Genomic DNA, 27,129 nt, shown 5'->3' on the forward strand with positions numbered 1-27,129 from the left:
TTGACTGATTACGTTATTTAAGTCCTAATTTAGGCACACTAAATTTTATGGGCGAATAACAAAAAAAACAGGGCTTTCTGCAAATATTATTAAACATCTGTATAAATATAATAGTGATGTAATAATAAAAATAAGTTAGTTTATTAATTCATAAGTAAATGTATATTTCAATAATGGTAAAATATGTTATATATTAGTAAATATAATATTAGCTATTCTAAATACTGGCAATATAATATGCTTCATTAATTCCTGTACAATGAAGTAGTGTATTATGTAAAACATTATTTGCAATAAAGAACTTTTTGCAATACACAGTATTATTTTAATACAATTTCTTCTATAACTTCCCAAAGTTACAAAACAATGTTTAAAGGAAATTACGATTAAAATTTTTTACACGAGTGACAATTTCTTTTATCAGAAGTATTTTTAAAAATGACAGAATTAACTGTTGTATTATACAATTACGTGTAAACACTTACGTCAAATAACCATTTTTGTGAAATTCTTCCGGTACTCGTCTTTGACATAGTCCTTTTCCATTCAGATCAAATTTAAATACAAGTAATGGTCACGCGACAACTTCCGTTTCTATCATGGGGACATTTCCTACAAGTAGTTCCGAACTCCACCGAGAATCCGGCGCGACATACAAATTCTGCAACAGAGGTTCAAAATCGTCGATCTGTGTGCAACCACGTACCAATGCCAGTAGATGCAATGTCGGGTGGGTATAAAGGTGAGCGGTGGGGTTAGATACGGGGGGAAAGAGGTAAAGGAAAGGTAAAGGTTAGAAGAGGTTATGAACTCTAACCCACCGATGGTTGACGAAGCCTAGTTGTTCCTATGAACTGTCTAAATGACGCGTAGTCGGACCAGTCGTCGTTGTTAATTATAAAGGTGAGTCCACCTAACAATTACTTGTTTACTATTGTTTAGCTTTTCGTTACCTTTCCACCGATAACGATACCAGAGATCTCGAACTATGACTCGCCCACGTCGTACCAATTCGTATCTACACGTCCCGCTTAGTACGTTACACTTCTACAAAATGTTTATACCCTTTCACAGGTATAGACTATTAGTAAATAAAAGATCTTAGTCCCTTAAGGACGGTCCAACTATCATATGATATTTTGACATTACCATCATGCAGTTTCGTGTTCTGTCGATAATAAGTCGCTTTTTTTAGAAATTTTTATTCGTTTTCTGTACAGGTGAAATTTTGATTTGTCTTGCATTCTTTATGTAAATACAGATTGAGTTATTTATGCAAGGTGTATTTGAAAAGAAAAACGAACGGTTAGCTTTTTTTTGTTATAAATATGAAAGAGGACATTTTTTAATAGCATAGCAAAATTGTTGTCATTATTCCTTATCTTTACGAACAAAAGCGGTGACGTCATTGTAAATTCTTGCAAACCGAGCGTGTAAACTAAAGGAAAAGTGAATTACTTATGATTACTTGAAAAAAAACGATGCACAATTAGTAATGCAGTAACGCAATGAGTAGGATTACAAGTTAAATCTGTGTCGATGCGGTGATCAAGTAGGTAGGAGGTAACCTTCGGACCCACGGGCGACCTTTACCTGTGAAGTCCGGTCGTATAGAAATAATTACTCTCGAGTGACTATTCTTCTTCACTGATGCCATTCCAAGAAGTCTCTAGGTGACTTGGAATGACCACTCGAAAAGTTACAAAACTTTATATTTTTAAAAGTCAGTAACTATAGTTAACGAAAATAAGATATTTATTTTAAATAATCTGAAACGTCGCATTATTTAACCAAAAATGTAACCGTACTTTATCACAGCTGCTTATCATTGTTTGTATTCTTTACATAATTTGCATCGACGTTTTGCGTTTGTAGTCTTAAACATTACATTATACAGTCTTTGTGACTACAGAATAAATTATTTGTAATTAACCAGCGAATATTTGTACAAATTCAGAAATGAAAAGTAGACAAAAATTCATTTTTTATACTAAATGTTTTATTATGTTAATGCAACGAACATATAAATATTATTGAACTTTATTAGGTTTTATTTTACGACATTTTGCAAAAACATTCAGGATTTAGTAATAAATAGCCCTTATTTTTATGTGTAAGTATATTCTTGATTTATTCTTTTGTTGTATTTATTCTAAAAGAATTACTCCGAAACCACGAGTTGTTGTTTTAAGTTTCACCTATCGCAAAACGAAAAACAGATATGTTCTGCAAGAAATTTCTACGGAAATAACGTTCGCACCTGAAAAAGAAAACATGCATAAAAGTGTTCGATACCGCGTATCTATATTTTTGCCATGAACAGTTCGTGTTTGACCTATTCTCAATCGACGCGACGACCTCGAGCCTCAACCGATAAGTCATCGCGGGCGTGTATTACGTGACATAACCTGTAACGTTCGTCGAGAGACCACTATGCGGTCCTCCACGGCGAATGCTCTCGCTCAGGTAGAAAAGCAGGCAAGCGGGGCGAGAATGCACCTGGCCGGTGTGTCTTGGCGGTACACAAGAGAGTGACCTGCCAACCTGCCAGTACAGCGAACGGTCTGGCTGCGTTCACCTGCGCAAGGTTGCCTTTAAACTTCGACGTGGTGTTTTCGTGTACGACCGTTCGAACGGGCCAGCGAAACGATTTCCGTACACCGTTAAATTTGTCATTCTTCTCGTGGCCTTTGTTCGCCGTTATAGTTTCTCAATTTAAAAGCGTCATTTCCCCTGAAATCGCGAACAGATATATATTTTCCGCGCGTATTACCGCGTGGCTGGTTACGTTATATTTTCAGAACCGTGCGTGACCCGTGAGAGCGCCACCGCCGTCACACGCAAATGCGGCGACACAGGTCGACCTAACAGGTAGTGTATTGTGCGTACTGTCCTCGAACTTTAATGTAAGATACGTCGCGTGTTTTCTAAGGTCGGCGTGAAGGAAACGCTAGTCGCTTGATGAAACATGTCGAACGACATTCTTTCGAACTAGCGGAGGAATAGAAAGAATAACTAACGAATTTATCAGAATATTATACATCAGGTCCCACACTTTCAATCCACGGTGACCTTTACCGCGTGCGTTTAACAACCGTAATACATAATTGTTGTTCTTTGGACATTTTATCGTGGTGCATGAAATTCCGTAAACGATACCGCCTCCCCGGAACGCTTGCGATAAAGACAAATAAAACACGTTAATATTTTTAACGGTGACACGTGTCTAAGCGGGTCAATGGCTCGAGTTTGAACACAAAAAAAAAGGAAAAGAACAGGTGTCAAGTTACTACCGCGGATTCTTGTTCGGGAATAAAAAAAAATGACGTTGAATTTCAAGCGTGACACTTCCGTGAGATCGGATACGTGTGGTAGTATTGATCACGAGGATAGAAGACTGAACACTCGTAGATGTGTATTGAAAAAAAATAAGTCGAGATCAAATAAAAAGTCATAAATATGTGTATCGTTGCATTCGAAAGTAGACGTGGTTCCTAAGTTGAAAGTTTATTGTCGTGATTAGAAAGGGTGAAAGAGAACGTTCTTGTAATACGATGTAATGAGCGCAAGGTCTAAGAATGTTAACTATTTCGGAGCAACGGTACAGGCACCGTTTTCTCGTGTTACTGCACTGCGACGACGGTGACGAAGTCGGATCACGGGTGTATGGAAATGGACCATTCGTTCTATGACAGCCAGTCTAGCATGGACTGTGTAGTATCGGCATGTGCTTAACCACGTAGCAATCTACGAACCGAAGAACCAAAGCCCATCTCTTTCACTTCTTAAAATGGTAGAGGGAAAGGGTTGCGGCAGGTAGGGGCGGACGGCAAATGCTCCAGTTTTCATTTTTATGCCGTGCCGATGCTTAGGCCTTTAAACGATACATTCTGTTTGCCTAGATCGGGATCACACTATACATACTCACGACTCGCCCGATCATATGAGCCTCTCAGAAGCCAGACTCATTAACTTCATGCTCTGTAAAATTTTGTAATTTACGATTTTAAATATATTTAAACTAACCAAAAATTAAACCAACATCTTGGAAATCTACCGTATAACATTATTTAACTAAACCAAGCAATGTCTATTATGTATTTTCATTACGTTGTATGTCATGGAGTTCATCAGTGATGGCTACTGTGAAGTTTATATTCATGCATTGTTGCGTTCTAATATTCGAATGTTATGCAGTCACCTGAAAAAAATATTTTTTCTAGCACTAGGATAGTAACTGAATTTAATTACAATTCAATAAAGATTTAATAGATTCTAATGACAAAAATATTATTTTAACCCCCCGGTATATACTCATCCGCATATCTTCTGATTTATTTGACATTCTAGGATCTAATAAGTTTCGGTTTATTTGTAATTAAAATGTCTAAGTTAAGAATAATTGAAAAATCAAAAACTTACGTTAGTTATTATTTCTACAAATATTGCGGAATTTGAACGGCATATTTGCCTGCGTAGTATACGTCAGTATTCGACAAGTGGACACTGATTGTTTGGGAAGCACGTAACGCGCGTACCGTGACGTCAGCGTAGAAATATTTTTGCGATGTGCGGGTAATTTCGAGAGTTCTATAAGAAGGTATCATTATGTTTTGTTTTACAGGTAGACATGGACAGGGATCGTAGGGAGAAGCACGATCACGATAATTTTAATGAAAACGAAGGCGATCGAAAAGTAGTAATGGATTTTCGTAATTTGTCACATCATCATAACGTGGATCATGCAGCTGACGCTGATGCGGAGGTGCTTGTCGTTTGCACGATTTGATAAAATGAAATTATTGTAAAAATAAAGGAACTGTAATTATTTATGGAACGACGAATGAAACGTTTTCTAATGTTGTGTTTTGTTTATTTTAGCGGGACATGGATGTTGATCAGAACGATCGCGTTGAGAATCTTCACGATGATAAAATAGATCAAAACATAGGGAGGAATTATCATAATTTAGCGCATCATCCCGCTATGGTGCGTTCGAATGTTCTTTTTAATAAAAAAGTAAAGTTTTATAGTTTGTAAGATAAGTATAAGCGATCGATCTTATAAATATTCGATATATTTTTAGAGAGACATGGAAAGAGATCAGAATAATCATGTCGATAACGCACATGATGAAAAAGTTGATCACAAGATTGGGAGAGATTTTCGTAATTTAACATCGCACGCAGGAATGGTTCATTTACACGCTGGGATCGAGCATTTAAATAATGTCGACGTAGAGGTACGTTTATTACGTATTTATTTTCACTTGGATTTTTAGAATCATTCTTTAGATATCTGTTAATCATTGTGTGTATAATCTTTCAGGTAAAATTGGCGAGAGACGTTCGTGGATCTTTAGGTTTGGGACTGTCATTAGAATTATGCGTAGTCTGTGGTGATAGAGCTAGTGGAAGACACTATGGAGCAATAAGCTGTGAAGGCTGTAAAGGTTTCTTTAAACGTAGTATTCGGAAGCAGTTGGGTTACCAATGCAGAGGAAGCAAGAGTTGTGAAGTTACCAAGCACCATAGAAATCGGTGTCAGTATTGTAGACTTCAGAAATGTCTTGCAATGGGCATGAGAAGTGACTGTATGTTTCTTTCAAATTCTTTCACAAGTCTTCTATGTATAATAGTTAAAATAATTAAAGTGAAGTGAATTTTTTAAACAAATGTTCCATAGCCGTTCAACATGAAAGGAAACCAGTATTGGGAGAATCTGCAGGGACAAAAGTAGGAAATCGAAGCCCTAGAGTTAAACCAGAACCGCAACAACCTGTGTCTGAAGCTCCTCCAACCTGGGAACAACCCGAAAGTCCCAGTATGGAAGACCAAAGTAGTGATAGTGACCTTAGTGATGCTTTAACGTTAGCAAGGGAACGTTTACTTATTTCACATGCTTTGGATAGCATGACTAAACTTATTGGAGATGTATGTTTCTCTGTTTTTTTAATTTAATATATACTGATATATGTGTATTGATATTTCGGATGTTTCTATTATTTTTCAGAGTGTTAATGGTTCAAGTGAACCAGAAGAAGAATGGACTGGTCAGTTAATATCCGAAAGGCATACGCTATTTGAGTTAAGAGCGCCTACTCCAGCTCCTGCGTATTTATCAATACATTATATTTGCGAGAGTGCTGCGAGATTACTTTTTCTTTCTGTTCATTGGGCAAGAGGAATTCCTGCGTTTCAAGCATTACCGTAAGTAATGAAACAGCCTGAGTGCTAAATATAATCGTCAACATGAATAGTGAATTAAACAGCACGCACTTTTTAGATCCGAAGTTCAAACAACATTGGTACGCAGTTCCTGGGGACAGCTCTTTACATTAGGTCTTGCACAATGCGCGTACACTCTGTCGCTTCCTAGTATTCTAACATCAATAATAAATCATTTACAAGCTAGTATTGCACAGGAAAAGATTACTGCTAGCAAAGTAAAGTCTGTCACGGAGCACATATGCCGATTGCAGGATTGTGTTAGTTCACTTCACAAATTACAAGTGGATTCTGTTGAATATGCGTACCTTAAAGCGCTAACTCTTTTCAGTGCTGGTGAGTTAAATAGCATTTATGTTCTAAGAGCATACAAAACGATTTTGTTATCATTCAATTGTTTATTCTTTTTTAGATAATGTTTTGGCGGGCGTTTGGCGTAAGAAAGTGGAAGTTTTACAAGAAGCTGCATGGACAGAATTGCAACAACGTGTGGGATCTGACCGGTTGCCGCGCCTTCTTTTGAGACTTGCACCGCTGCGTTCGATTAACCCTAGAGTTTTGGAAGATTTGTTTTTCGCGGGTCTCATTGGTAGAGTAAGCGTAGCAAGTGTAGTGCCTTATATTCTTACTATGCACGATTACAAAACTGAACCTGAAAGTCACATGGGGTGACAATTACTATCCGTGCAATGCAAGTCGTGACCTAACAAAGTGATATATACGTTAGTGTTGAATGCCTTAAATATTTTTATACGCTGAGAAATAGAAGAGAAACGAAACGAGGCAATGTTAATCTTTATTTTTCTTGAAAGGACTACGTGCCTCTTATCAAATAAAGTTGAAACTCAGGGTAGTATTTTAACTCGTTAATCAGATATAATATCTAGTTTAAAATATTCTGACGTTTAACATTTTTTTTTTATTTGTTGTAAATTCACTGCCTATTGTACAAAACTTTCCATGTTGCACGGACCTTTTGTTGGTAAAAACATGTTAGTATTAATACAATATACAGTTGTTCTTAACAGCGACTTAATATTATTGCAACTGGCATAAATTCATTATTTCATTTTAATTCTAACAGTATTGTAAATTATAATAGTAAGATACTATGCGTTATATACGTTACGTAATTTTCTTTCAAACATTAGAGGGAAATATACGTATCTGGAAAGTTTTGTATTGGCATATAGTTTAAAAAGAATACACAGGGCAATATCACTATACTTATAATTTATTATTAGTGACAGATTTTACCTTTAGCCTTTAACCGAATTAGTAATTTTGTACTTTAATTGAAATGCTTTATTTATCGAATATAATTATTTTTGTACAGGCTAATTGGAGAAAGAGAATGGTTTTTTAAAACTATTATTTTAGCGTTATTGCACAAACCGAGAAAGAGAAAAATCAAATCACGTATACATTGGTATCTTTGGACACAATCAAAACGGTAAAAGTATAATTTATTTCCGTCCGTCAAGAAAAATCACAAACTATAGATTATTCAATCTGTTCGGTTATGTTACATGAATATTGTAATTATTATTTCAAGAAACATAAAAAGTATAAATTACATAAGTATTAGTACAAAGAAATCGCATATTTCCGTAATTCTATTACTAATAAATCGGAATATGCACACGTTTTACTTATTTTCCTAGAAATCGATCATAATGCTTGATATATTTCTAGGCTGTGTTTTATTATACATTAAGGGAAGGATAATGTATAATGTTTCGAGTTTCTCTTAAAATCATAGAATGTGCAATAGTACTAATTGGTGCAAAGTTAAAAAGAGGAAATAGCCGTGCTTTATTTCCGACATACCGAGGTAGATGATTTTATATCATAAATTGAATTGCATTGATGTTTGTACGATTAAAGTGATACAGTATGGTTTAAATTTATTATGCAATCAAGTATTATTTACTTCTTCGAAAATGGACAATAAAAGTATATTTTTATTAAAATGGGAATTACTTATCGAGCTAGAAGACGTGAAAGAATCATTGTATATGCGTTTACTTAAATGAATGTACATTTTATATCATATTGTTAATTGTAGTTATATACATTTAATATTGAGTAATATTCAATGGACATAGATATACTTACATATATTATTTGTATGTATTTGATGATAACGAAGCAGTGAAGGTAGAATTAGTATATGTAGGATAAAAATTATAATCTTGTGTATTTAATGTTAATGTTTAGATCATTGATATTTTTGCAAGATATGTTGAGCCAAGTCGTTAAATATTGTTGAGCTATTGAGAATTGTTAATGTTCATAGAAACGTATCAGCTGGTTATGAGATTTCCATCAACATCCACATAATTGATAAGCTTGTACTATACTTCTAACAATGTTCTATATCTAGGTAAACCTAAGTATCCTTTTTAATTCGATAATCCAAAGATTAAACAACAATACATTTGTTTTTTTTTACAGATATTCATGTAAATTATACTTGTTGACTAAAATCTGATTTAATCTTTAGAAAATACGACTAGTATGTAATAATTTAGAGTCAGCAGCAATTTTTTCATAAAATGGCATTACAGTGCATTGTATCAATAGTGGTTTTCTTGCATCTTTATACCTGATATTCACATTATTACATTTGTACTTCACAGCAGGAGGACGTGTACTAGATATTACTATTTTGCAATGTTCCAATAGCAAACCATACATGGAAATTACCTTTTGGAAGTTGGTAAATTTAATGTGATACAATTTTTACATGTGAAATACTTAATGGACAATATTATTAGGAAAGATTTGACTTGTGTAAGAAAGAAAAATTGTATTAGACCTCTGTAAATATAAGATCTGTGCCTGAATGAGAAAAAGAAGAATATTTATATTAAATATAGTAGTTTTGTAATTATGTAAGTTATGAAATGCGAGAGACCTGAAGATTGTTGCTCCTTCAGTTTTATTATATCAAAGTATTGTGTATATACATACATGTTTAATTGTGGTATAACGTATAATTGAAATTTAAAAAAAATAAATAATGATTTAGCTTCTAGTATCGTTTACGTTTACTTTTCGATAAACCGACATGATTGGAGAGGGGAGGCCTGGCTCGCGGAGGAACCCAAATACTGATCGCATAGAGTCGTCCCTGTGCAGTGAGTCACATCCTAAGATTGCTTGTAGAGGCGCTTTACCGCCATAGCCGCATTATCCGTTAGTGTTTGAGAATTGGTTTTTCGTATGAAAGTCGGAGTCGTTGAGTGGACTCGAGTTCAGTAGTGGTCGGTCGAATGTACGGAAAGTATGGTCATGGAAAACGTCGCGCTTGGTTAAGATACGTTATTATTCTGCTTCACACGGCAAGATAATCCGTTTCCCCAACAGCGCCACCGAATATTTTAATCTTCTGTAAAACCGGCTATTCCACGACAGGTAGACAGGTATTCCAATCTCCTCGATCGTTTGAAAGTTGAGTGACACACCTCCGAAGGACTTTGTCTATCCTGATTTTCTTACGGAAAATACGTTAAAATCCGAATAACTTAAAAAACATCTACAAACATTAATTCTTAACATCGTCACATACGAATTGTGACTCAGTGGTACATATATTGTGATAATAGTTATTCGTACAAACAGTATCAAGTGCTTTCGTGACAGTGTAAAAAAGGACAATGTTACAATAGTAGTGTATGTCCTTCAATTTGTGCCTTATATCTCGTGGCGGGAAATTGGTTTTGAAGAAGCAAACGTCATCAGGTATGTTAAAGCATCACAAAAATTAGCTTTGTACACGATCATGCTAGAAATTGTTTATCGTTCTTTTTTTTCACTCAGATTAATTGCAGTGTGTCGTCAATATATTATTTCGTTTGCGTACGTCATATGCAACCGCTATTTTGAGTAAATCGTTTCCGTCACTCGTTTAAATATTTGTAAAATATAGATGGCGAATTTGGCGGTGCGTATGAGTCTATGCAAATAGCTCAACCACGAATCCCTTTGTGCTTTTTCTAATTTGTGTTTATCCTGGCAATTTCGCGAATCTCTTGCTGTGTATAGCTTGCGTAACAGAAATGCGATTCATCTCATAGAAGTGTTGGAGAACATGTACCATTGCGTGTGTCCGTCCTTAAAATTGCTTTTTGTGTTTCTCAAAGTAATAGCTTTTTTGCACGCTTCTTTTCATCGACAACCAACTCATTCATTATAAACGATGAGTTTCACTAGTTTTTTTATCTTCAGTTTTCAGCTGGCCTTCCTCCATGATTATTCTTCGGATATCGAGATTTTGAGTTGCGATTAGGAAAAAAATAAAATATTCTTATTTTATTCGACGACGCGGAGCTCACAGTTTACCTATAACCACCACCACTGGCTGTTCTCTCGCCTCCGAGAATTCTTTGGAGTTTCGGCTTTCCCGGAAGGCGATGCCTTTTCTCTTCCCATCAGCGATCTGATTAGAAATTTTTGATACTTAAAAAGCTACACAAATGCCGAAATCGGCACACAAGTGGACATTCTGGAGGTCTCTGTCATATTTATTTTTATTTCTCTCGTATCCATCTTCCGACGTTACAACGATAACGATAACGATAAATCCTAATTAACAAACTTATCGAAGTATTCCGAATCATACGTAACGATAAGCATTAATGCCTCCATTATTCGTACACTTCTACCGTTACGATCATAACAAATGCACATTGTTACAGTAACGGCGATAAGAAAGTTTTAAAGGGGAACATGCTAACAATAACAGAAATAATTTAACCGAGAAGATAAATACAGTCAATTTGTGGCGAATATATGCAGAAAATGTTAAACTTTCTTCAAATCATTACTGTACTTAATCCCGCATCGAAAGATAGTTCAGTACATCGAAAATATACTTTGTCGGTCGATATGCATATGTATAGTGCCTAACGTTTTCTTAGTCCGTTTACCTGCACGCGCTTACGAGCGCCACACACATTCGATGCTCACGATTGGTAAATTCTGTCGATAATTTCAAATGCACCAATCGCATGCGTTGAACTATGTTCTATGGTTTAACTGCAATCGATTGAAAGTGGTTGTGTAATACGTAGGCATGTGCGTATATACGTAGAAACACACACGCGCGCGCGCGCGCGCGTGTGTGTGTGTGTGTGTGTGCGTGTGCGCGCGCGCACGTGTGGTTGTGTACGCGTACACAATATTATGACTTTCAACTAAAAACTTAAAACATTATATCAGACATGAACCATTTATGTAAGTTTATATAAATACAAAAAACAATTTCTCATCTCTTATGTATTCGAATAACGACGTAAACTAAACTTTGTTGACAGATTAATTAATTTACCGTATGTAGTGATGCTAGATTCGATAATGCAAGTAAATGTTTTCAACAGAGCGTCATAATCAACGATATATCGATTTCTGAAATAATAAGAAAAGTAATATTTATATGTGACGCGTCGATATATAATACATGTTGGGTACAACGTAAAGAATAAGATTTGCTCAATGAATATTGCGCATCCAATAACTTCAAAGATAAAGTAGGCGCCGTTCCCTGTACGAGCGATAATTTCGGTCGCCAGTGACTTCGTTTTCACCTGTACTTACTATCACTTGCGTAGCGTATTCAGAAGTGTCGACACGATATATGCTATCGTTCTAAGGTTTTTCCTTATCTAGACGTCGGTTATATCGGTTTGTTACGTTTTCGCGTTTCCCATGAAGTGCCTTGATTTGCTCAATATATTATTTCTGTTGGTACAACCAAACATCTATACTTACGCGCGAACGGTCTTTCCAGCGACGATGACTAACCGTCAATTATCATTTTAGAAAGTGCAAGAGGTCAGCCGGCGAACAGACCGAGGTGAATGAAAAGGGAAAGCGGAAACGGTCAGCGGAAACGGAGATCATCGAGGTGCCGACGAAAGAGAAGGAAGCCCCGAGCTTGGAAATAAGACGGAAGACCATGGAGCACACGCTCACAAGGTGTGACGCCCGTTTGCCCAAAGTTACACCGATCACGGACGACTACGAGATTAGTAATCACGTGCTCGGTCTTGGGATCAACGGAAAAGTTGTTCAGTGTTATGACAAGAACACCAGGGAAAAGTATGCGCTCAAGGTGAGAGATAATTGAAACTCCTTCATGGAAATCATGTATCTTTCGGTTTCACTTCCGCCAATTAGACAAGTATGCGTGGGGAAAGTGTAACGTGTTGACGAATTCGATAGTCCACTATGTTTCTTACTGTAAACGAGAAAGTTTTTTATGAAAATACAAAAAATACGTTTCTCTTTTTCTTTAACGGACAAAGGTACTGACGGTATTGTTTTAGTTTTTAGTTAGAAATTGATCGCAAGTTGAAAGTTTACTCTGAATCATTTTAAAATCTCTCATAAAAAGAATTATATTCAAGGCTTGCTTTATACACAGCTTGTCTCACATTTTTTTATTTCTCTTGTTAGCAGAGGATATGAACTTCCAAGAATTTGTTATGTTTATTATAATAGATCCATTGTATTTTTCCATTGTAAACATTGAAAAAGTAAATTTTTGTTTCTAGTTTCTAATTGAATGATTTCAAAAGCAGTGCGTATATATTGACGTGCTTTGTTTGCCTGTTTATGTGGCACATGCAAAGTGCGGTTACCATTCGGTCCTTCATTGTGAGTTGCAACTTGGTGAAGGTTAATTAAAATTTCACGCACGAACAGGCGAACAACCGTGTTTAAACGAACGGTTACAAAGCCCAGGCGTGTTCGAAACAACGTATACGGAAAACGACGGATATTATTTTTTATGGTACCATTTCGAAGCGTTCGCGTCTCTGATAAAACGTAACAAACAGAGTTTCGACGAAGGCTTCGAGCTCTTATCAAGAGAGACACGAAAACTTTTATGTACGTATTTCTGCACTCTTAAGTGTAACATGACACGCTCGTCCTTGGCTATTTTTGGAACGATACTCTGCAGATGAATCCGATATCGGGCATTAAATATGCATTTTCACATTAGTGGGAACAGCCTATATCTCAGGGTGTATCGATGCCTCCTTAACGCAACGGAGTACGAAGATCGACTAAGGATGTCGAAGCGGGACCAGACCGCGAGTCATCCTCTATTTATACTCGATGATTTCCCGTTCGACGATTCCGGTCATGCGATATATCGCTGAACCCCCAGCCTGTGCCTCCTGTTTTCTTCGTGTCTTCTTCGAAAAATTCGTGAAGCCACGTATTTGTGGTCTTTTCGCGGTTGATTTGTTGTTCTTGGGGCGGGGACCGTTGGCGGGAAAACTTTCGAAGGATGAACGGAAGCGTCGTCAGACAAAAAGAGTTGCGATTCAGTGACGCTATTGCCAACGTGGTCATTGTAGAATCAGTATTAAGGGAATGTGACAAAACGAAAGTTGTGGTAACTTTGCTTAGTTACTCAACGCGAATCTTCTGTTGCATAAACAAAATTGTAAAAAATACAAGCTAGGAATAGACTGTAAATAGGCGCATGCGTACATGACGCACAAATCTTTTTATTTACGAGACAGAAACATGGGTTTTACAAGAAACATTCATTACTAGACTATGGACGTTATGCATTCTTAAAATATACGAAACGCAATAAGATAGATAAAAATTAATAAATTCCTTAAACTTTGACACATTTACCGCCGTGACGATGACCGATATTGAACTTTCCGTTTACGTCTCATCGATCACTGGTGAATGATATTTTAATGTAAAATCATGCAATTGACGAACACGAAAAATTAACTAATGTATGCACTAGCGGTGAACGGTGTTAATAAAATTTTAATTTTATTTCTACCATAATAAAATCTTCAGTAAAGAACATACATTCCAATGTACTTTAAAGAAGTAGGAATTAATTTTCAAAAAAACCATGAATATGTATAAAAGTCAGTAGTATATTGATTAAACGATGCAAATACACGGAATGCCAATGATCGATTGTTCGAATCATACGATGGTCCACAAGTAAACACGCGACCCCGCTGTCAAATTGTTTATAAATTATTTTCAGTTCTTGTTTACTATACCACGAAATTCGATTTTGCCTTTATCATTATAACCGAAAAGATGTGTATCAATTTTAGACCGGAAGTTTCAGTTTGTTCACACGAATTCGTGAAATTTGAAAATATGAAATATAAATAAGTGTGTAAAATGGGATATACGGTTATGCAATTACGTATATATGTATACAAAATCATATTTCCTCGTGTGTCATCATTTTACTTGGTGAAATTTTGCCAATGTAACATTCTTGACTGGCATGAACGATTGCAGTTATGTAGGGTGCATAGTTGTCACAGCTCGTTTAAGTTTATGTCTCGAATATACCGGTTTATTTCTTTCGTGCTTGGAAAAGTAAATACGCGCTACATAGGGAGAACGTGTACATGTATGTATCTGACTGAATGGATAAGAATAACTGATAAAGCTTCAACGAAAATATATCACTATTTATATAGTAATGATGATCTCATATTTGCTAACGTTGAACAGTTGATGCCTTCGACGATATTGATCTGTCCGACAATCTATAGTTTGAGGTTAATATCTTTCCAGATAGATCAAGAGTTATTGCCAGTCAGAACCATTAATATTGCAGATATGGCGAAACTGTTTTGCCATCATTTTCACGTTAGACGAACGTGTTATTCAAATATGGTCCCAAAAGGATAAATTATTCTGACTCGACTGTATTATCAGTTATAAATGTCGAGATACCTGGCACTAGGTAAATGATAGTGGTTGAATGGGGTACAGCTATTATAGGATTATTAGAGCAACATGCACGCATAACTGATCTCGACGGATAATCGCCTGGGAAGGCTTTATATATAAGTACATCTACGTAGTACCAGAACACTTGATTAGTTGGTATATTGTGTTGCGTCTATTTACCAATTACAAATAATTGCTCCTACATTTGGAATAATTATTTCATGACATCATACATTGAATTCATCGATTGTATCTTTTATCTAGGTTGGATAACAGAAGATATATGTATAAGAATGCGTAATGAAATCTCATACGCGTATGTGATGTGTTAAAAGTCAATAGGTTAAACAATAATAATATATACCGTTATAAAAGAATTTTATTGCACATCATAAGGAAAATATCGTTTCAATTTTTCACGGACTTCCGAATTCTTCAGTCCGTTCGATGATACGGATTCGCACGAAACGAAATTTAATGGAAATTCGTTCCACAGATTCGATCGAATTATTGGAGTTGAGCCCACGTGTAGATTGGCGAAACAGTTTGAATTATGCCGGTTGACCGTGAAGAAATCTGACAGCAAGGACAATAAATCTGTTATACGAACGGGATAATTGGAAACTTCGTTACGACCTTCGAATTCTTTCGTAGCAATGTCGAACTGATACGGCGCTTTTGTTCTATGATTCGATCGAAAATTAGGTCGTTGCAGTTATTATGCATCGATCAAGATTATTCGCTTTTTTTCGTATGTGTACTGTATATTTTTAAAATATTGAGACAATTTATACAAGTGAGCGCAAATGAAATGAGAAGATGCAGCGAAGTTGCTCCGTCTAAGCTTCGCCATAAAATCAGTACATATGCCTTACTTATTCAAGTAAAATAGCTCCGAGCATTCTCTAGGTGAAAGCTATCGAAATTGTATTTCCGTGTCCCTCAGAGAACAGTCACAAAAAAGTCAATATTTGCAAAGTCACTCAAAATCACTCAATATTTGCTAGTTTCCCTTTACGAATATGATTGACTACCTACAGTCTACCAGACAGACTGTTGTGTCGTCTTAGTTTGTTTTTATATTCCTTTGTTTCCTTTTAGCCGTTACATTCCGAGAATCGTCTCAATTTTTATCTCTCGGTTCCTTTAAGAACGGTTCGTTTCTCGTTACTACGCAAACCCTCGGTGGAACTTTTGCAATACGAAAAGAAAGGGGGAATGTTTTCACGGTTTTTCATGTAGAAGTGGTTAACTATAAACATTCGAAGAAAAACTGACAGAAGCAACATTGGAATCTGTCAAACATTTATGGTACACTGACGTGCAAACTCGGTTTCCGCTGGGGAAAAACGTGGCGTAGAGAAAGGGCCACCAAACATTTAGTTTCGAAAGTTTCTGAAATTTATGCCAAATTAACATTCATTTTAACATCTGTTTCAGTACTTGAAATAAATTTACCAAGTGGTAGTAGGCCCTTACCCTATGCCACTTTTTCCCTTAGCGGAAGTCGAGTTTGCTCGCGAGAGTACATACAAAAACAACTCGAGTATTTAGTGTCAAAGAGTGAAAAATCGGGTTTGTTAGATCTTATATCGCTAACTAAGGGTTAAAAATGAAGCTCCGTGAGACAGTTGCAATCTAATTGGATTAGCGTTCATGTAGTCTGGTAGTCTAGTTTTGTTGAAAAATAGTCACGCTAAACCGATCAATGTCAGTTACAAATTTCTCCATTTTAGTATTTTCTTTACTATTTGTTTCTAAGTATTTTACATATTTTAATATAAAACGTACATTTTAAATAATGTACTGAAATATCGTTAAATTTTCTTACTATTTGTCGTGAGATCAATTCAGCTTCTGATAGGCTTACATGTTGAGGCCTACGTGTGAGAACCGGGAATGCGACAATTCAGGCAGAAATAGGAATTCCAAGATGGAATCTTCCATTGTTAAACTGGAGCGGTAGTAATGGTATTCCTAATTCCAATGACAGGAGGAAAAACCAGATGGTTTAATATTCATTTTCGCAGGCATTTACGTCACATTCCAATCAGCTGGCGACGCACGTATTAAGTTTCGCGTAAAATACCTTCGTGTAGGACGAGAAACGTACATACGTATAATCTAGTTACCCAGCCTATCAACCGTAATTCCTCGCGCACATTTGTCCTGCTCATCCCAGTAATGGGTATATGTCACTCGGCGAAACGCTAATCTCATTATCACGCAATAATACGAGACCTCGTGTGTTCACGGCGCGTGACTAATGTATTTTCATTTAAGACCGAAGACTACAGGCCATTATGGGAATTCGCGCGCATTTAAATCTCTTTAACAATTAAGAATTATGATGTCGTTAAAAACTGCTGTTTAAACAATTTTCCCGCGCTTTGCATTCGAAACTCGTCCGTTCGATAATAATGTAATTTCAAACAACTTTTGTAATTATTCACGTCGTCTTTTGTTTGTGTCGATTCAATATTAAATTTTACATTGCAATTGAAATTGTTCCATGTACATATATAATGTTTATGATTTATGATCTATTCCGTCCGTCATAACTGTCACCGAGTACAGATTCCATGAAGTGTACTTCGAAACGAAACCGGTTTCGACTTTCTTTTCAGTCTGTTTCCCGGGCTTTAATTGTCTTTGAATATTTTTAGAACACGTAATATACCCGGCGCACTAAAAATATACCACTTAACCGCGGGGCACTCTTTTCCTCTTTCCTCCTCGATACTACCATGTAATTTTTTTAGGGTTTCTACGTGTAGCATACAGAAACATGAAAACGATTTTTACAATATCATCAATTTCGAGTCAATCATGTATAATAATTGAATTCGAATATTTGATTACTACTAGAAGAATAATACCAAAGTTGATTGTAATATAAAGTATACTGTAATGTAACCTTTTGAATTAGGTAATGTGAATATAATAATATATTTGAACAATGTTCCCAATTGTGGCAACCGCAATAAAAGACGTTTCGGTCGGTGCCAGTAGCAGTTTTGGCACGTTAGATAATGCCTTTGTACGCTTTGCCAATTCTTTAAGCTCAGTGATATACATACGTCATGCATATATCATGATAATACATATATATATATATATATATATATATATATATATATATATATATATATATATATATATATATATATATATATATATATATATATATATATATATAATACTGAAGGCCACAAATTATGACAATAGTGTCCCTTGTTGTTAAGGCCACAAGGCTAACCCGGCTAACCATATTTGGTTGGTCAATCAGAATATGAATCACTGTAATCTTTATTTAGTATAATACAAATTTGAACTGAGTCAATGAAATTTGTTTAATTCTACTATAATTTTCAATATTTATTTTTTTGAGAAATTTTATTAGTTGAAGATAATATATTGTGGGATTTTTATCGATCGTTTTTTGTTCAAGTTTTCATTCCAATCTGATAAAAACCGACAGAATAGCGCGACAAATGCAGTATCGTGAATGGTTACATTTATCGATCGCATATAGTATTATCTTAACCGAAGAATATCAAGTATCGGGGACATTAATGCAATAAGCTTCATCGATTTAACGATATCGCTGCGTCAGCCGTTTTTGGGTCATTCACCAGCATTTCTAAAAACGGATGTAAAAGTTCACCTGCGTGGCAAGAAGTTTTTTTTTTTTAACACATGCTGAGAAACTGATATAACATTTACATATTCTTTTTCATACTGGAACTAAATACGAGTGATGCAACGCTCCGGTAATTCGCAAGTCACTGTTATCGCTTCCTATATTTATTCTAAATAACTAATTTTTTCAAAGATTTAGGTTTCACAAAAAACTTAAACTTTCTAGAAACAATAATGTGAATGCATCACGTGACCGAATTTTTGTAATTAGACTACGAATGTTTATGCAAATTTATATTTTTATACAATAAGTTACAGAAGTAAGAATTTAACAAAAATTTATTTCCCTTGTTTAGGATTTCATTACATTCAAAATATATAATTAACAGCATTATATGTATAGATGAAACATTTTCATAATCTGTTTTATCAAATAAATTTTTATGTGCAGGTGTTGTACGACTGCGTAAAGGCAAGAAGGGAAGTTGAATTACATTGGAGAGCATCAAATTGCAGGCATATAGTCCAAGTCAAAGATGTATATGAAAATACATATAGCGGAAATAAGTGCTTATTAGTTGTTATGGAATGGTGAGATTCTGCATATTTTAATACTAAGATCTTACTTTTATTAAGTAATGCTCTGTTAATTGAAAGAGTGAAACTAAATATATGTTACAAAATTTTCAGCATGGAAGGAGGAGAACTATTTGAAAGGATACAAGACAGACAAGATGGTGCTTTCACAGAAAGAGGTAAGAAAAGTACATTTATGCACAAATTTTTAATAAATGAGATCGTCTTGTAATTGTTTTCTGTAATTTACCTACAGAAGCTGCACAAATAATGTATGAAATTTGTGTCGCTGTGAAGCATCTACATGACATGAACATTGCACATAGGGATCTCAAACCAGAAAATCTTCTTTACTCCAGGCCTGGTACATTATTTCTTTGTCTTCTTCTACAAATTGTTTTAATACAAAGTTTTTATTGTTACAAATTTATTTATGCAGACTGCATATTAATTTTCAGATAGTACTGGAATTCTAAAGCTTACAGATTTTGGTTTTGCAAAAGAAACACATTTGAAAGATACATTGCAAACACCATGTTATACTCCATATTATGTAGGTAAGTTGTATTAATAGCTCCATGATCATTTTCTCCTAATTGTACTGTACATTTATCGTGAAAGTAATTAACAATAGACACAAGGTTAAGATAAACGATTACATAATTAATATTCTTTTCAAGCTCCTGAAGTGTTGGGACCAGACAAATATGATAAAAGCTGTGATATTTGGTCACTTGGTGTTATTATGTACATATTGTAAGTGAAAACCATTAATCAGTTGTACTTGTAAACTTGGATCAGACGTCCTGTAGCAAATCAACATTGTCCACTGTTTTAGATTATGTGGTTTCCCACCATTTTATAGCAACCATGGTTTAGCAATTTCACCGGGAATGAAAAAGAGAATTCGGTTAGGGCAATACGATTTTCCAGCCCCAGAATGGTCAAATGTAAGCACAGAGGCGCAAGATCTTATCAAGGGAATGTTGTGTACAGAGCCGGCCAGAAGATTACAAATCAGCGAAGTTATGCGAAACAAATGGATCTCTGTAAGAATTCATTCTACTTTCATAGAGAGAATGTTTCACACTGTAAAATCGAGAAGGAAGAGATTCTGAGTAGAAAAACAAATCGAAAATATAGAGTAACATGTTTTCATATGCAACTTCGATTTCGGGAAACTAAATGTTATACGACGAAATCAGCTCCTCCTCGATTACATCCACCTTGAATATCCAGATAGATGAATCCAGTGTATTTAATAAAATACTTTTCTTATCTAGAAACATACAGAGGTACCAGCCACTCCTTTACACACTGGACGCGTACTTCGAGAAGGCGAAGAACTTTGGCCAGAGGTTCAAGAGGAGATGACACGGTCTTTGGCGACGATGCGCGTTGACTATGACACGGCTAATTTGAAACAATTGGATCACACAAATAATGCATTATTGATTAAACGCAGGAGAGCAAAGCAGTCGAACGCTGTACCACCAACTGCTAATCCTACGCCTGCCTCCTAGGGAGACGCGACAAGAGCCAGACAGCACTGGCGTATTTTTTTACGTAGATGTATAAGATATAGTCTAATTACAGTGAGAATTGTTTTTTAACAATTACATTGCACGAAATACGACAGCTTACGGAACAGGCTAATTCTGAAAGAAAAGATATACCTGTATCGAAACGCAGGCAGCTAAATTTCACGCAAACACCATGTTATAACAAATGGAACTCGAAGATGATGCTCCAGCAATGCATTGCACGAGTTCGTATTGTTGCGTATTTATTTATCATCGCATAGAAATTTGTTTCCAATCGATAATTATTGGGTTAAGTTACAAATAACTTCAACCACAGGTGGTGAAGATAAAAGAAATAATGACTAAATAACAAACAAAACTTACGATTATTATATTTTAAACGGTGGAGAATATATGAGATCAATTTTAATGCTTTATAAACAAAAGTCGACAGCTATTTGTAACATATCCTAATAAATTTAAATTTTGAAGTCACTATTGTCATGATACATGCATGAAGAAACAGACTAGTGATAGGTGCATATTTGTAAAGGGTACTTCACTACACTTCAGTTATGGTGCATTTTATACGTCCTGTAGTAAAAATAGTAGTCTAAAGGAAATAAACAATAACGGAGTTAACTGATATAAAATAATGTGACAAGATTCAAGTTTCGTGGCCTACATATAGAATATAGAAGGTTGTGGCTATAAAATAACCAGACTGATTTTTTATGTCGGTTCCCCGTGGCGTTTGTAACAGCCAGCAGGTTGAGGTATTTACCTGCGTTTTTCCCTCTGTCTACTGTTAAACTTCCAAACCACGTGCAACCAACAGTTCCGCAGTGGCCTGTGTTTAAAGCAGACCACATACCTGAACTACGTTGGAAAAATGTTATTTAGTGTTCGTCGCACGTGGTTTGGAAGTGTAACGGTAGGTAGAGGGAACAGCACAGGTAAATACCCCACTCTGTTCGCTGTTCTCGAGGCCACGGGAAACCGACAAAAAAAGAAGTTCGGTTATTTTATAGTCACACCTTGTATTAGACTTTATAATGAACGAAGTCTATTATCTGAAATTAATGAACACATAATTTAGTAGCTATAATAAATTCTGTATTATTTGATCACTTAAAACATATTTCATAATGGTTTGTTTTTGTAATATTTAAAAATTATTATAATACTTTTAATTATCATAATTCACACGAAAGAAAAAAATATTTTACAAAACATTACATCATTACGCATAATTTTGAATTTGCATCCGTGTGTAATTGAAAGTCAATTAAATTATAAAATCAAAATTTAATTAAAAGATAAAAGAATGTAATTTTAGGAGATATTTTGACTGAGACTCACTATATGTAAGTATCTTTAAAATTGTGTCAAGGTGCTTATAAATATATGTTGCTGTAATTATTACCTACATATTAAAAGAATATTGTGGGATCGGGAACTCCATACCCAACAAAGGAGCAAAATAACATCTTGGGAAAATAGGAGGGTTCCGTGGAGTAGTGGGTAGAGAGTCTCTGCTTTCGGTGCCGGGGGTCGTGAGTTCGAAGCCCGCTTGGGCCCTCTCATTTTTCCAACGCTCCTACAATATGATAAAGTATGAAAGCTGTTTAAGTGAAAAAAAAACGTGTAATGAACACAATATATATATGAGTATGTAAACTTCAATTAAAAAAAATGTAAAAAATATATTCTGGTTAGATATATCATAAAATAGAAAGGAAATGAATTTAGATCGGAAAAGTCAATGTGAGGCCTATTTTTAGTTTAGTCCAATTTCGACTATAAATATTAAGTACTTCTATTAGGGGCAGATTTAATTTCAATCAAAGGGTGATCAAATCTTATGAGTGTGTTAGTGTTTTTTTTCAGATACGACTGATATGTTGTAAACTGTAAATATTATATGTATTAATTATTTTTAATAAGAGTATCCATATCTACATTAATTATTAATGATCAGTAATGTTATTAGTAGCCCTCCACATGTTATAAGTATTCAGAATGTTTCACGATTGAAAATAGATTTTGTAACTGATAAACTACATGAGAATGTATAAGTGAGATAGGGTCTCAATTTGTTTCCACAGTTTTATGTCATTTAATTAGACTTTATTTGCAATACTAAATTTGTATATCTTTATTTAATTAATGTTACCAGTCATGTGAATATAATGGTGTAACAAGCACCTGTGGAAACAAATTTTTGCAACATAAGTGTTACACGATGGTTGTTCAGCTCGCATACTATAATGAAAATAATAATGCTTTAATTAAAAAAAAAGAATCTTACGGTACATTTTCAGATCAAAGTAACATATGTACTTTTCTTATATAATATAAAAGATTGTTATGCTATTGTATTTGACGATATTGTGATAGTACAATTGTATAGATTAGAATGATTATATACTAGATAAAAACTATATTTAATCTTTATTCGAGCTGAACTAGAATATTGAAATATTTTTGTAATGGATTTAAGTCTGTTGGTCTGCATTGCATTTATGGAATTTGACAATAAATATACAAGGTGACGTTAATTAACATACAAATAGCTCATTTTGTTAATATAATTTTCAAATATCACTTCACAAAAGTAGTTTCTTAGAAATCGTAACATGAAATCAATAAGTTATAGTGTTATAAAAAAGTAAACATAATATCATTAGTATCACAATTTTTTAATTATATTGTTTTCATATATTTTATTCTTACATTGGGGTCATAAAAATTTAAATAGTTATCATTTTAAACCATCCAACACACTTCTTTGTATATATAAGTAAAATATAGCTTTTCACGCTATCTGTTAAGTTAATTTAAAGTTCAGTGATTTTGAAGAACTTGTGAAAGATTACATTGCCATTATCTATAAAATATATCATTGTTAAAGGTCAAGATTATTTTCCGAAGTATATAAATATGTATTTACATATAAAATATAAATAACTTACTTACGCTAATTACAACTAAAATAAATCTCATACAAATTTTTTTTTATAAGTAATTATTTGAATTCCACTATCATAGATGAGACATTACTCAATTAAGTATAATAACATTGGGCACAAAATATAATAAAGCATACAACTAAGTTTAAATTACACTTTAAACAGAGATAAATTTTTTTCTATCCACAACTTACGACAAATGATGACTAAAAAAGATAAAATAATACATTATATTTAATTCATACAATACAATAAACAACTATGTTTTATTTTGTGCCCTGAATAATGAAACCAATTTTTGTTGTTTGTCATGTACTTGCTGACAGTAGATCATACAGCTAACAGTGAATTCAAATACTATTACAGTTTTAAAAAATAGGTAATTTATAAATAAATATTTTACAAATTTTGTTATGTTAATATATCACAAGACTTTTTTCTTCTAGCAAACTGCCGCCTGGTTTATACGACTGTATTACTAAAGTCTAAGGTGGTTTAAACTTTATTTCTATTGATTAAGTGCTTTTTTTATCTAATTATAAGTGATAAAGAAACGCGACACGTGTATTGTAATAGCAAAGAGTACATCTATTGAAATGAATCAAAATACACACAGTATTGAATGTCCACAATTTATAATGTTTAAGAATTGCTCAATTTATTACGGCTGCAGGAACATTGAATTTTTTTTTATAAACTTCCTGTTTCAGTATTTAATTTCTTCTACACTTGCGCGTTGAAGAAAAAAACAATTATATATGATTTTACATATTAACTTATAACGCTCTATACACAAACTATATTTTAACTCTATAACATTAAATGCGACATTATCGTTATCGTTATTGAAATAAATCCGGACAATCCCCTTGCAAAATGATCATTTTATGGATGCAAGGCTTAAAATTAGAGTTTCATTAAGCTAAAATATTTTATTAGAAGCATCGTCCTTTGTATAAGTTTGCTAAGAGTTATTGGAATGTAAAGGAATAACAAATTTAGGTCCAAAAGGCGATCTGTAAGTTATACCAACATCTGCATATACTTTGTTTGGTAGTGAAAGATTACATAAGTATAATCTGCCATTGTCAACGCTATGAGACAATGGTAATCCACCAAGTAGACTGAATTTACTAAGTATGCCAGGTGTGCCTTTAGCTGGTGGTTCAATGGCTAAAATAGGTGCTCTGTTACTGCTTGCCCACTTTGCTATTGGTGTAATCATTCTCGGAGAATTTTCATCACAAAGTGCTACAAGTATTAAGTCTACTACTGATGGTAAATTCTTAACTTTACTATCTACCTTATTTCCAGTCAGTTTGTACAAAGACAATTCTTGCAATAGGAAAACGTCTTCAGAATTTTCTACAAATACTATTGTTTTAACACCATGACTAGATAACTGTCTAGCACAATTCACACCAGCAGCACCTGAACGATGAGGTCCACAAAGTGCAACAACCGTTGGCCACTGATGAGCATTATTCGGATTAAGTCTGTGGCTACCTCCTAGCAGCTGTAATATAATCTCTGCACCAGCACGGCCAAGAAGTTCCACCTAATTCATAAAATTTCATTCATTTAAAATGTCTAAAATATTTTACTAATTCCTTAATGCATTATACATACTCTTCGTTCCCAACTGATTCCATAACGATCTGCTGCTCCTATTAATTGACGGTGCAGATTAAGACTTATGCTGGGAATTATTAAGCCATTGTCTGTTACATATTCTTTTTCATCAGCACTGGGTACCATAATTTGTCTAAAAACTGTAGGTTCTGCAACAATAATGTTCTCATCGTGTCTGTATCTTCCAGTGGTACTCCTGTTATTTTCAGACTGCCTGACAATATCAGGCTTCAAAGAATTTATTTCTTGCCAAACTGCCTATTGAAAGTTTACACAACTATTAAACATTACTCCCATGAAACTGTTCTTATCAGAACTAAATACTTTGATTATTTATAAACAAACCTTTTTATTAAATAATGCTAAATTCTTCTCAAAATCAAAATCTTGATTTAAGGATTGATCAATTGGTGTACCAAATGTGTGTTCATCTCGTTCTAATGCTCTCTGTCTGTGGCTCAATCTTTTTTGAATTGGTTTACTAGCAGTTTCTACTGAAAAAATGTTTTCTATTAAAAATGGTTTATATTTAACAGGAAAAAAAGAATGCCTTTCAAAAATTGTGTTTCATTAAATTTCATTTGCATAATTTCTAGTAATAGACAAGTGCAATATTACATAGTAAAAAAACAGTTTCTTGAAATACATTGCATTAAATTATATTTTGTACCTAATGAAACTTTGCCATTTGTAGCTTCCTCTGTAAAACACTGAATATTGGTGTCCGGTTTTTTAAAATTAGATTGTGTTTGAGAAGATGTTGACTGAGTACAAGATGGTACACTTTCTGAAAATGATCTGCCAGCTCTTTTAGCAATGGGTCTTTTTACAGTCACTTTATTTTGTGCTTGATTACTATCATTTGCATTGACTCCTGTATCATTGATTGATATAAATTCTACATTTAAAATGTCTTTTGCACTGAAACCATTAAACAATAACATCATTTAGGTTTTGAGTTATTGCAACTGTAAATACATTTATTTAAGTGTAAATATATTTAATATGTACATTTATTAATAAAAACATAAGTTTTCTTTACCTTAAGACAACAATGGATGAAGAATGAGGCACTCCGTTACAAAAAGCTTTTGAAAGTGAGACATAATCTTTATTCAAATCAACAATCTGTCCCTGATAAGTTCCAATTTCTTCAATACATTTCACAGAGACTGTGCAGCCCACAAACTGTTCTGACATTTTGTTTACCTGTTCATAAATTTAAAATTATAAATTAAAAGTGTTGCTTCATTGTCAACATTCATCTTTAATAAAATTATTATTATATATGAGTGATATTTTCACAAAGAATTAGTAAAACATTATCGATGAATACGTTGGAAATTATAAATCAAACATTATGGAAAATCGACACTGATCGGAAAAATGGAAAAAATACAAACCTAATGCAAGTGATACGTAAACTCGAATGTCTTTTTAAAACGATTATGTATGCTGCCTAACAGTTTCGTAATTAACTTAAAATCCTGTTATTATTTTGAAATTAGGAAGCATAAAACATATGTAACGATACATTCATGAATGTCTAATAACGGACATCAAATTTCCATGCATTTTCATTCTTACTCTAACCGCGCACGGTTTATAGAGGACTACACAACACGCTTCACGGAAAACAGGCGTAACTTCATAACATTGGCGTAATAGTATCGATTTCTCCCTATGAAAAAGAACTAAAAATTGTCCAGTCTTTACAACATTATTATCAATATTCTTCACGGCATCAGACTCAGTACTAAATAAATGTCCAATTCGTAAAAAAGAAGTTAAACATAATATTTACTCATGTGT

General features: G+C 34.2%; 3 protein-coding genes across 6 annotated transcripts; 2 read left to right on the forward strand and 1 right to left on the reverse strand.

Annotated features, from left to right (window-relative positions):
- Nucleotides 1–775: 775 nt before the first annotated feature.
- LOC107185817 (orphan steroid hormone receptor 2) lies at nt 776–6,997 on the forward strand. Of its 3 annotated transcripts, none has more exons than XM_015573581.1 (9): nt 776–903; nt 4,625–4,765; nt 4,882–4,989; nt 5,087–5,242; nt 5,329–5,593; nt 5,686–5,933; nt 6,013–6,209; nt 6,286–6,563; nt 6,640–6,997. In XM_015573581.1, the coding sequence occupies exons 2-9, from the start codon at nt 4,631–4,633 to the stop codon at nt 6,897–6,899; spliced, it is 1,647 nt and encodes a 548-aa protein (XP_015429067.1). In that variant the 5' UTR covers nt 776–903; nt 4,625–4,630; the 3' UTR covers nt 6,900–6,997. The 3 variants fall into 3 exon arrangements, with proteins under 3 accessions (XP_015429067.1, XP_015429069.1, XP_015429068.1); XM_015573583.1 differs by having other exon boundaries at nt 873–903; nt 4,629–4,765; XM_015573582.1 differs by lacking the exon at nt 776–903 and adding an exon at nt 2,728–2,871.
- Nucleotides 6,998–9,900: 2,903 nt separating this feature from the next.
- Nucleotides 9,901–21,761, forward strand: LOC107185810 (MAP kinase-activated protein kinase 2). Its single transcript, XM_015573572.1, has 10 exons — nt 9,901–9,974; nt 10,461–10,743; nt 12,054–12,345; nt 19,066–19,205; nt 19,305–19,369; nt 19,447–19,554; nt 19,649–19,747; nt 19,871–19,946; nt 20,029–20,239; nt 20,474–21,761. Exons 2-10 carry the CDS (start codon nt 10,709–10,711, stop codon nt 20,711–20,713), a joined length of 1,266 nt encoding a protein of 421 aa, XP_015429058.1. The 5' UTR covers nt 9,901–9,974; nt 10,461–10,708; the 3' UTR covers nt 20,714–21,761.
- Nucleotides 21,762–24,649: 2,888 nt separating this feature from the next.
- On the reverse strand, nt 24,650–26,869 carry LOC107185852 (enhancer of mRNA-decapping protein 3). 2 transcript variants are annotated; one of them, XM_015573624.1, is made up of 6 exons: nt 26,721–26,869; nt 26,360–26,526; nt 25,988–26,238; nt 25,663–25,808; nt 25,315–25,575; nt 24,650–25,243 (listed from the first exon to the last, which is right to left on the reverse strand). In XM_015573624.1, the coding sequence occupies exons 2-6, from the start codon at nt 26,515–26,517 to the stop codon at nt 24,650–24,652; spliced, it is 1,410 nt and encodes a 469-aa protein (XP_015429110.1). In that variant the 5' UTR covers nt 26,518–26,526; nt 26,721–26,869. The 2 variants fall into 2 exon arrangements, with proteins under 2 accessions (XP_015429110.1, XP_015429109.1); XM_015573623.1 differs by having other exon boundaries at nt 25,663–25,811.
- Between the last annotated feature and the right edge of the window lie 260 nt (nt 26,870–27,129).

This window comes from Dufourea novaeangliae, unplaced genomic scaffold, assembly GCF_001272555.1.
Source record: "Dufourea novaeangliae isolate 0120121106 unplaced genomic scaffold, ASM127255v1 scaffold56, whole genome shotgun sequence".
Classification (NCBI taxonomy): domain Eukaryota; kingdom Metazoa; phylum Arthropoda; class Insecta; order Hymenoptera; family Halictidae; genus Dufourea; species Dufourea novaeangliae.

Bases quoted from the DNA above. Each gene is read 5' to 3' on its own strand.
- LOC107185817 (XM_015573581.1), top strand. From the start codon at position 4,631: ATGGACAGGGATCGTAGGGAGAAGCACGATCACGATAATTTTAATGAA. The intron at 4,766-4,881 runs GTGCTTGTCGTT...TGTTTATTTTAG, and splicing joins CAGCTGACGCTGATGCGGAG to CGGGACATGGATGTTGATCA. The intron at 5,594-5,685 runs GTATGTTTCTTT...AATGTTCCATAG, and splicing joins AATGGGCATGAGAAGTGACT to CCGTTCAACATGAAAGGAAA.
- LOC107185810 (XM_015573572.1), top strand. From the start codon at position 10,709: ATGCCGAAATCGGCACACAAGTGGACATTCTGGAG. The intron at 19,206-19,304 runs GTGAGATTCTGC...CAAAATTTTCAG, and splicing joins TTATTAGTTGTTATGGAATG to CATGGAAGGAGGAGAACTAT. The intron at 19,555-19,648 runs GTACATTATTTC...ATTAATTTTCAG, and splicing joins TCTTCTTTACTCCAGGCCTG to ATAGTACTGGAATTCTAAAG.
- LOC107185852 (XM_015573623.1), bottom strand. From the start codon at position 26,517: ATGTCAGAACAGTTTGTGGGCTGCACAGTCTCTGTGAAATGTATTGAA. The intron at 25,576-25,662 runs GTTTGTTTATAA...AACTTTCAATAG, and splicing joins TAGCATTATTTAATAAAAAG to GCAGTTTGGCAAGAAATAAA. The intron at 25,244-25,314 runs GTATGTATAATG...TTTATGAATTAG, and splicing joins GAATCAGTTGGGAACGAAGA to GTGGAACTTCTTGGCCGTGC.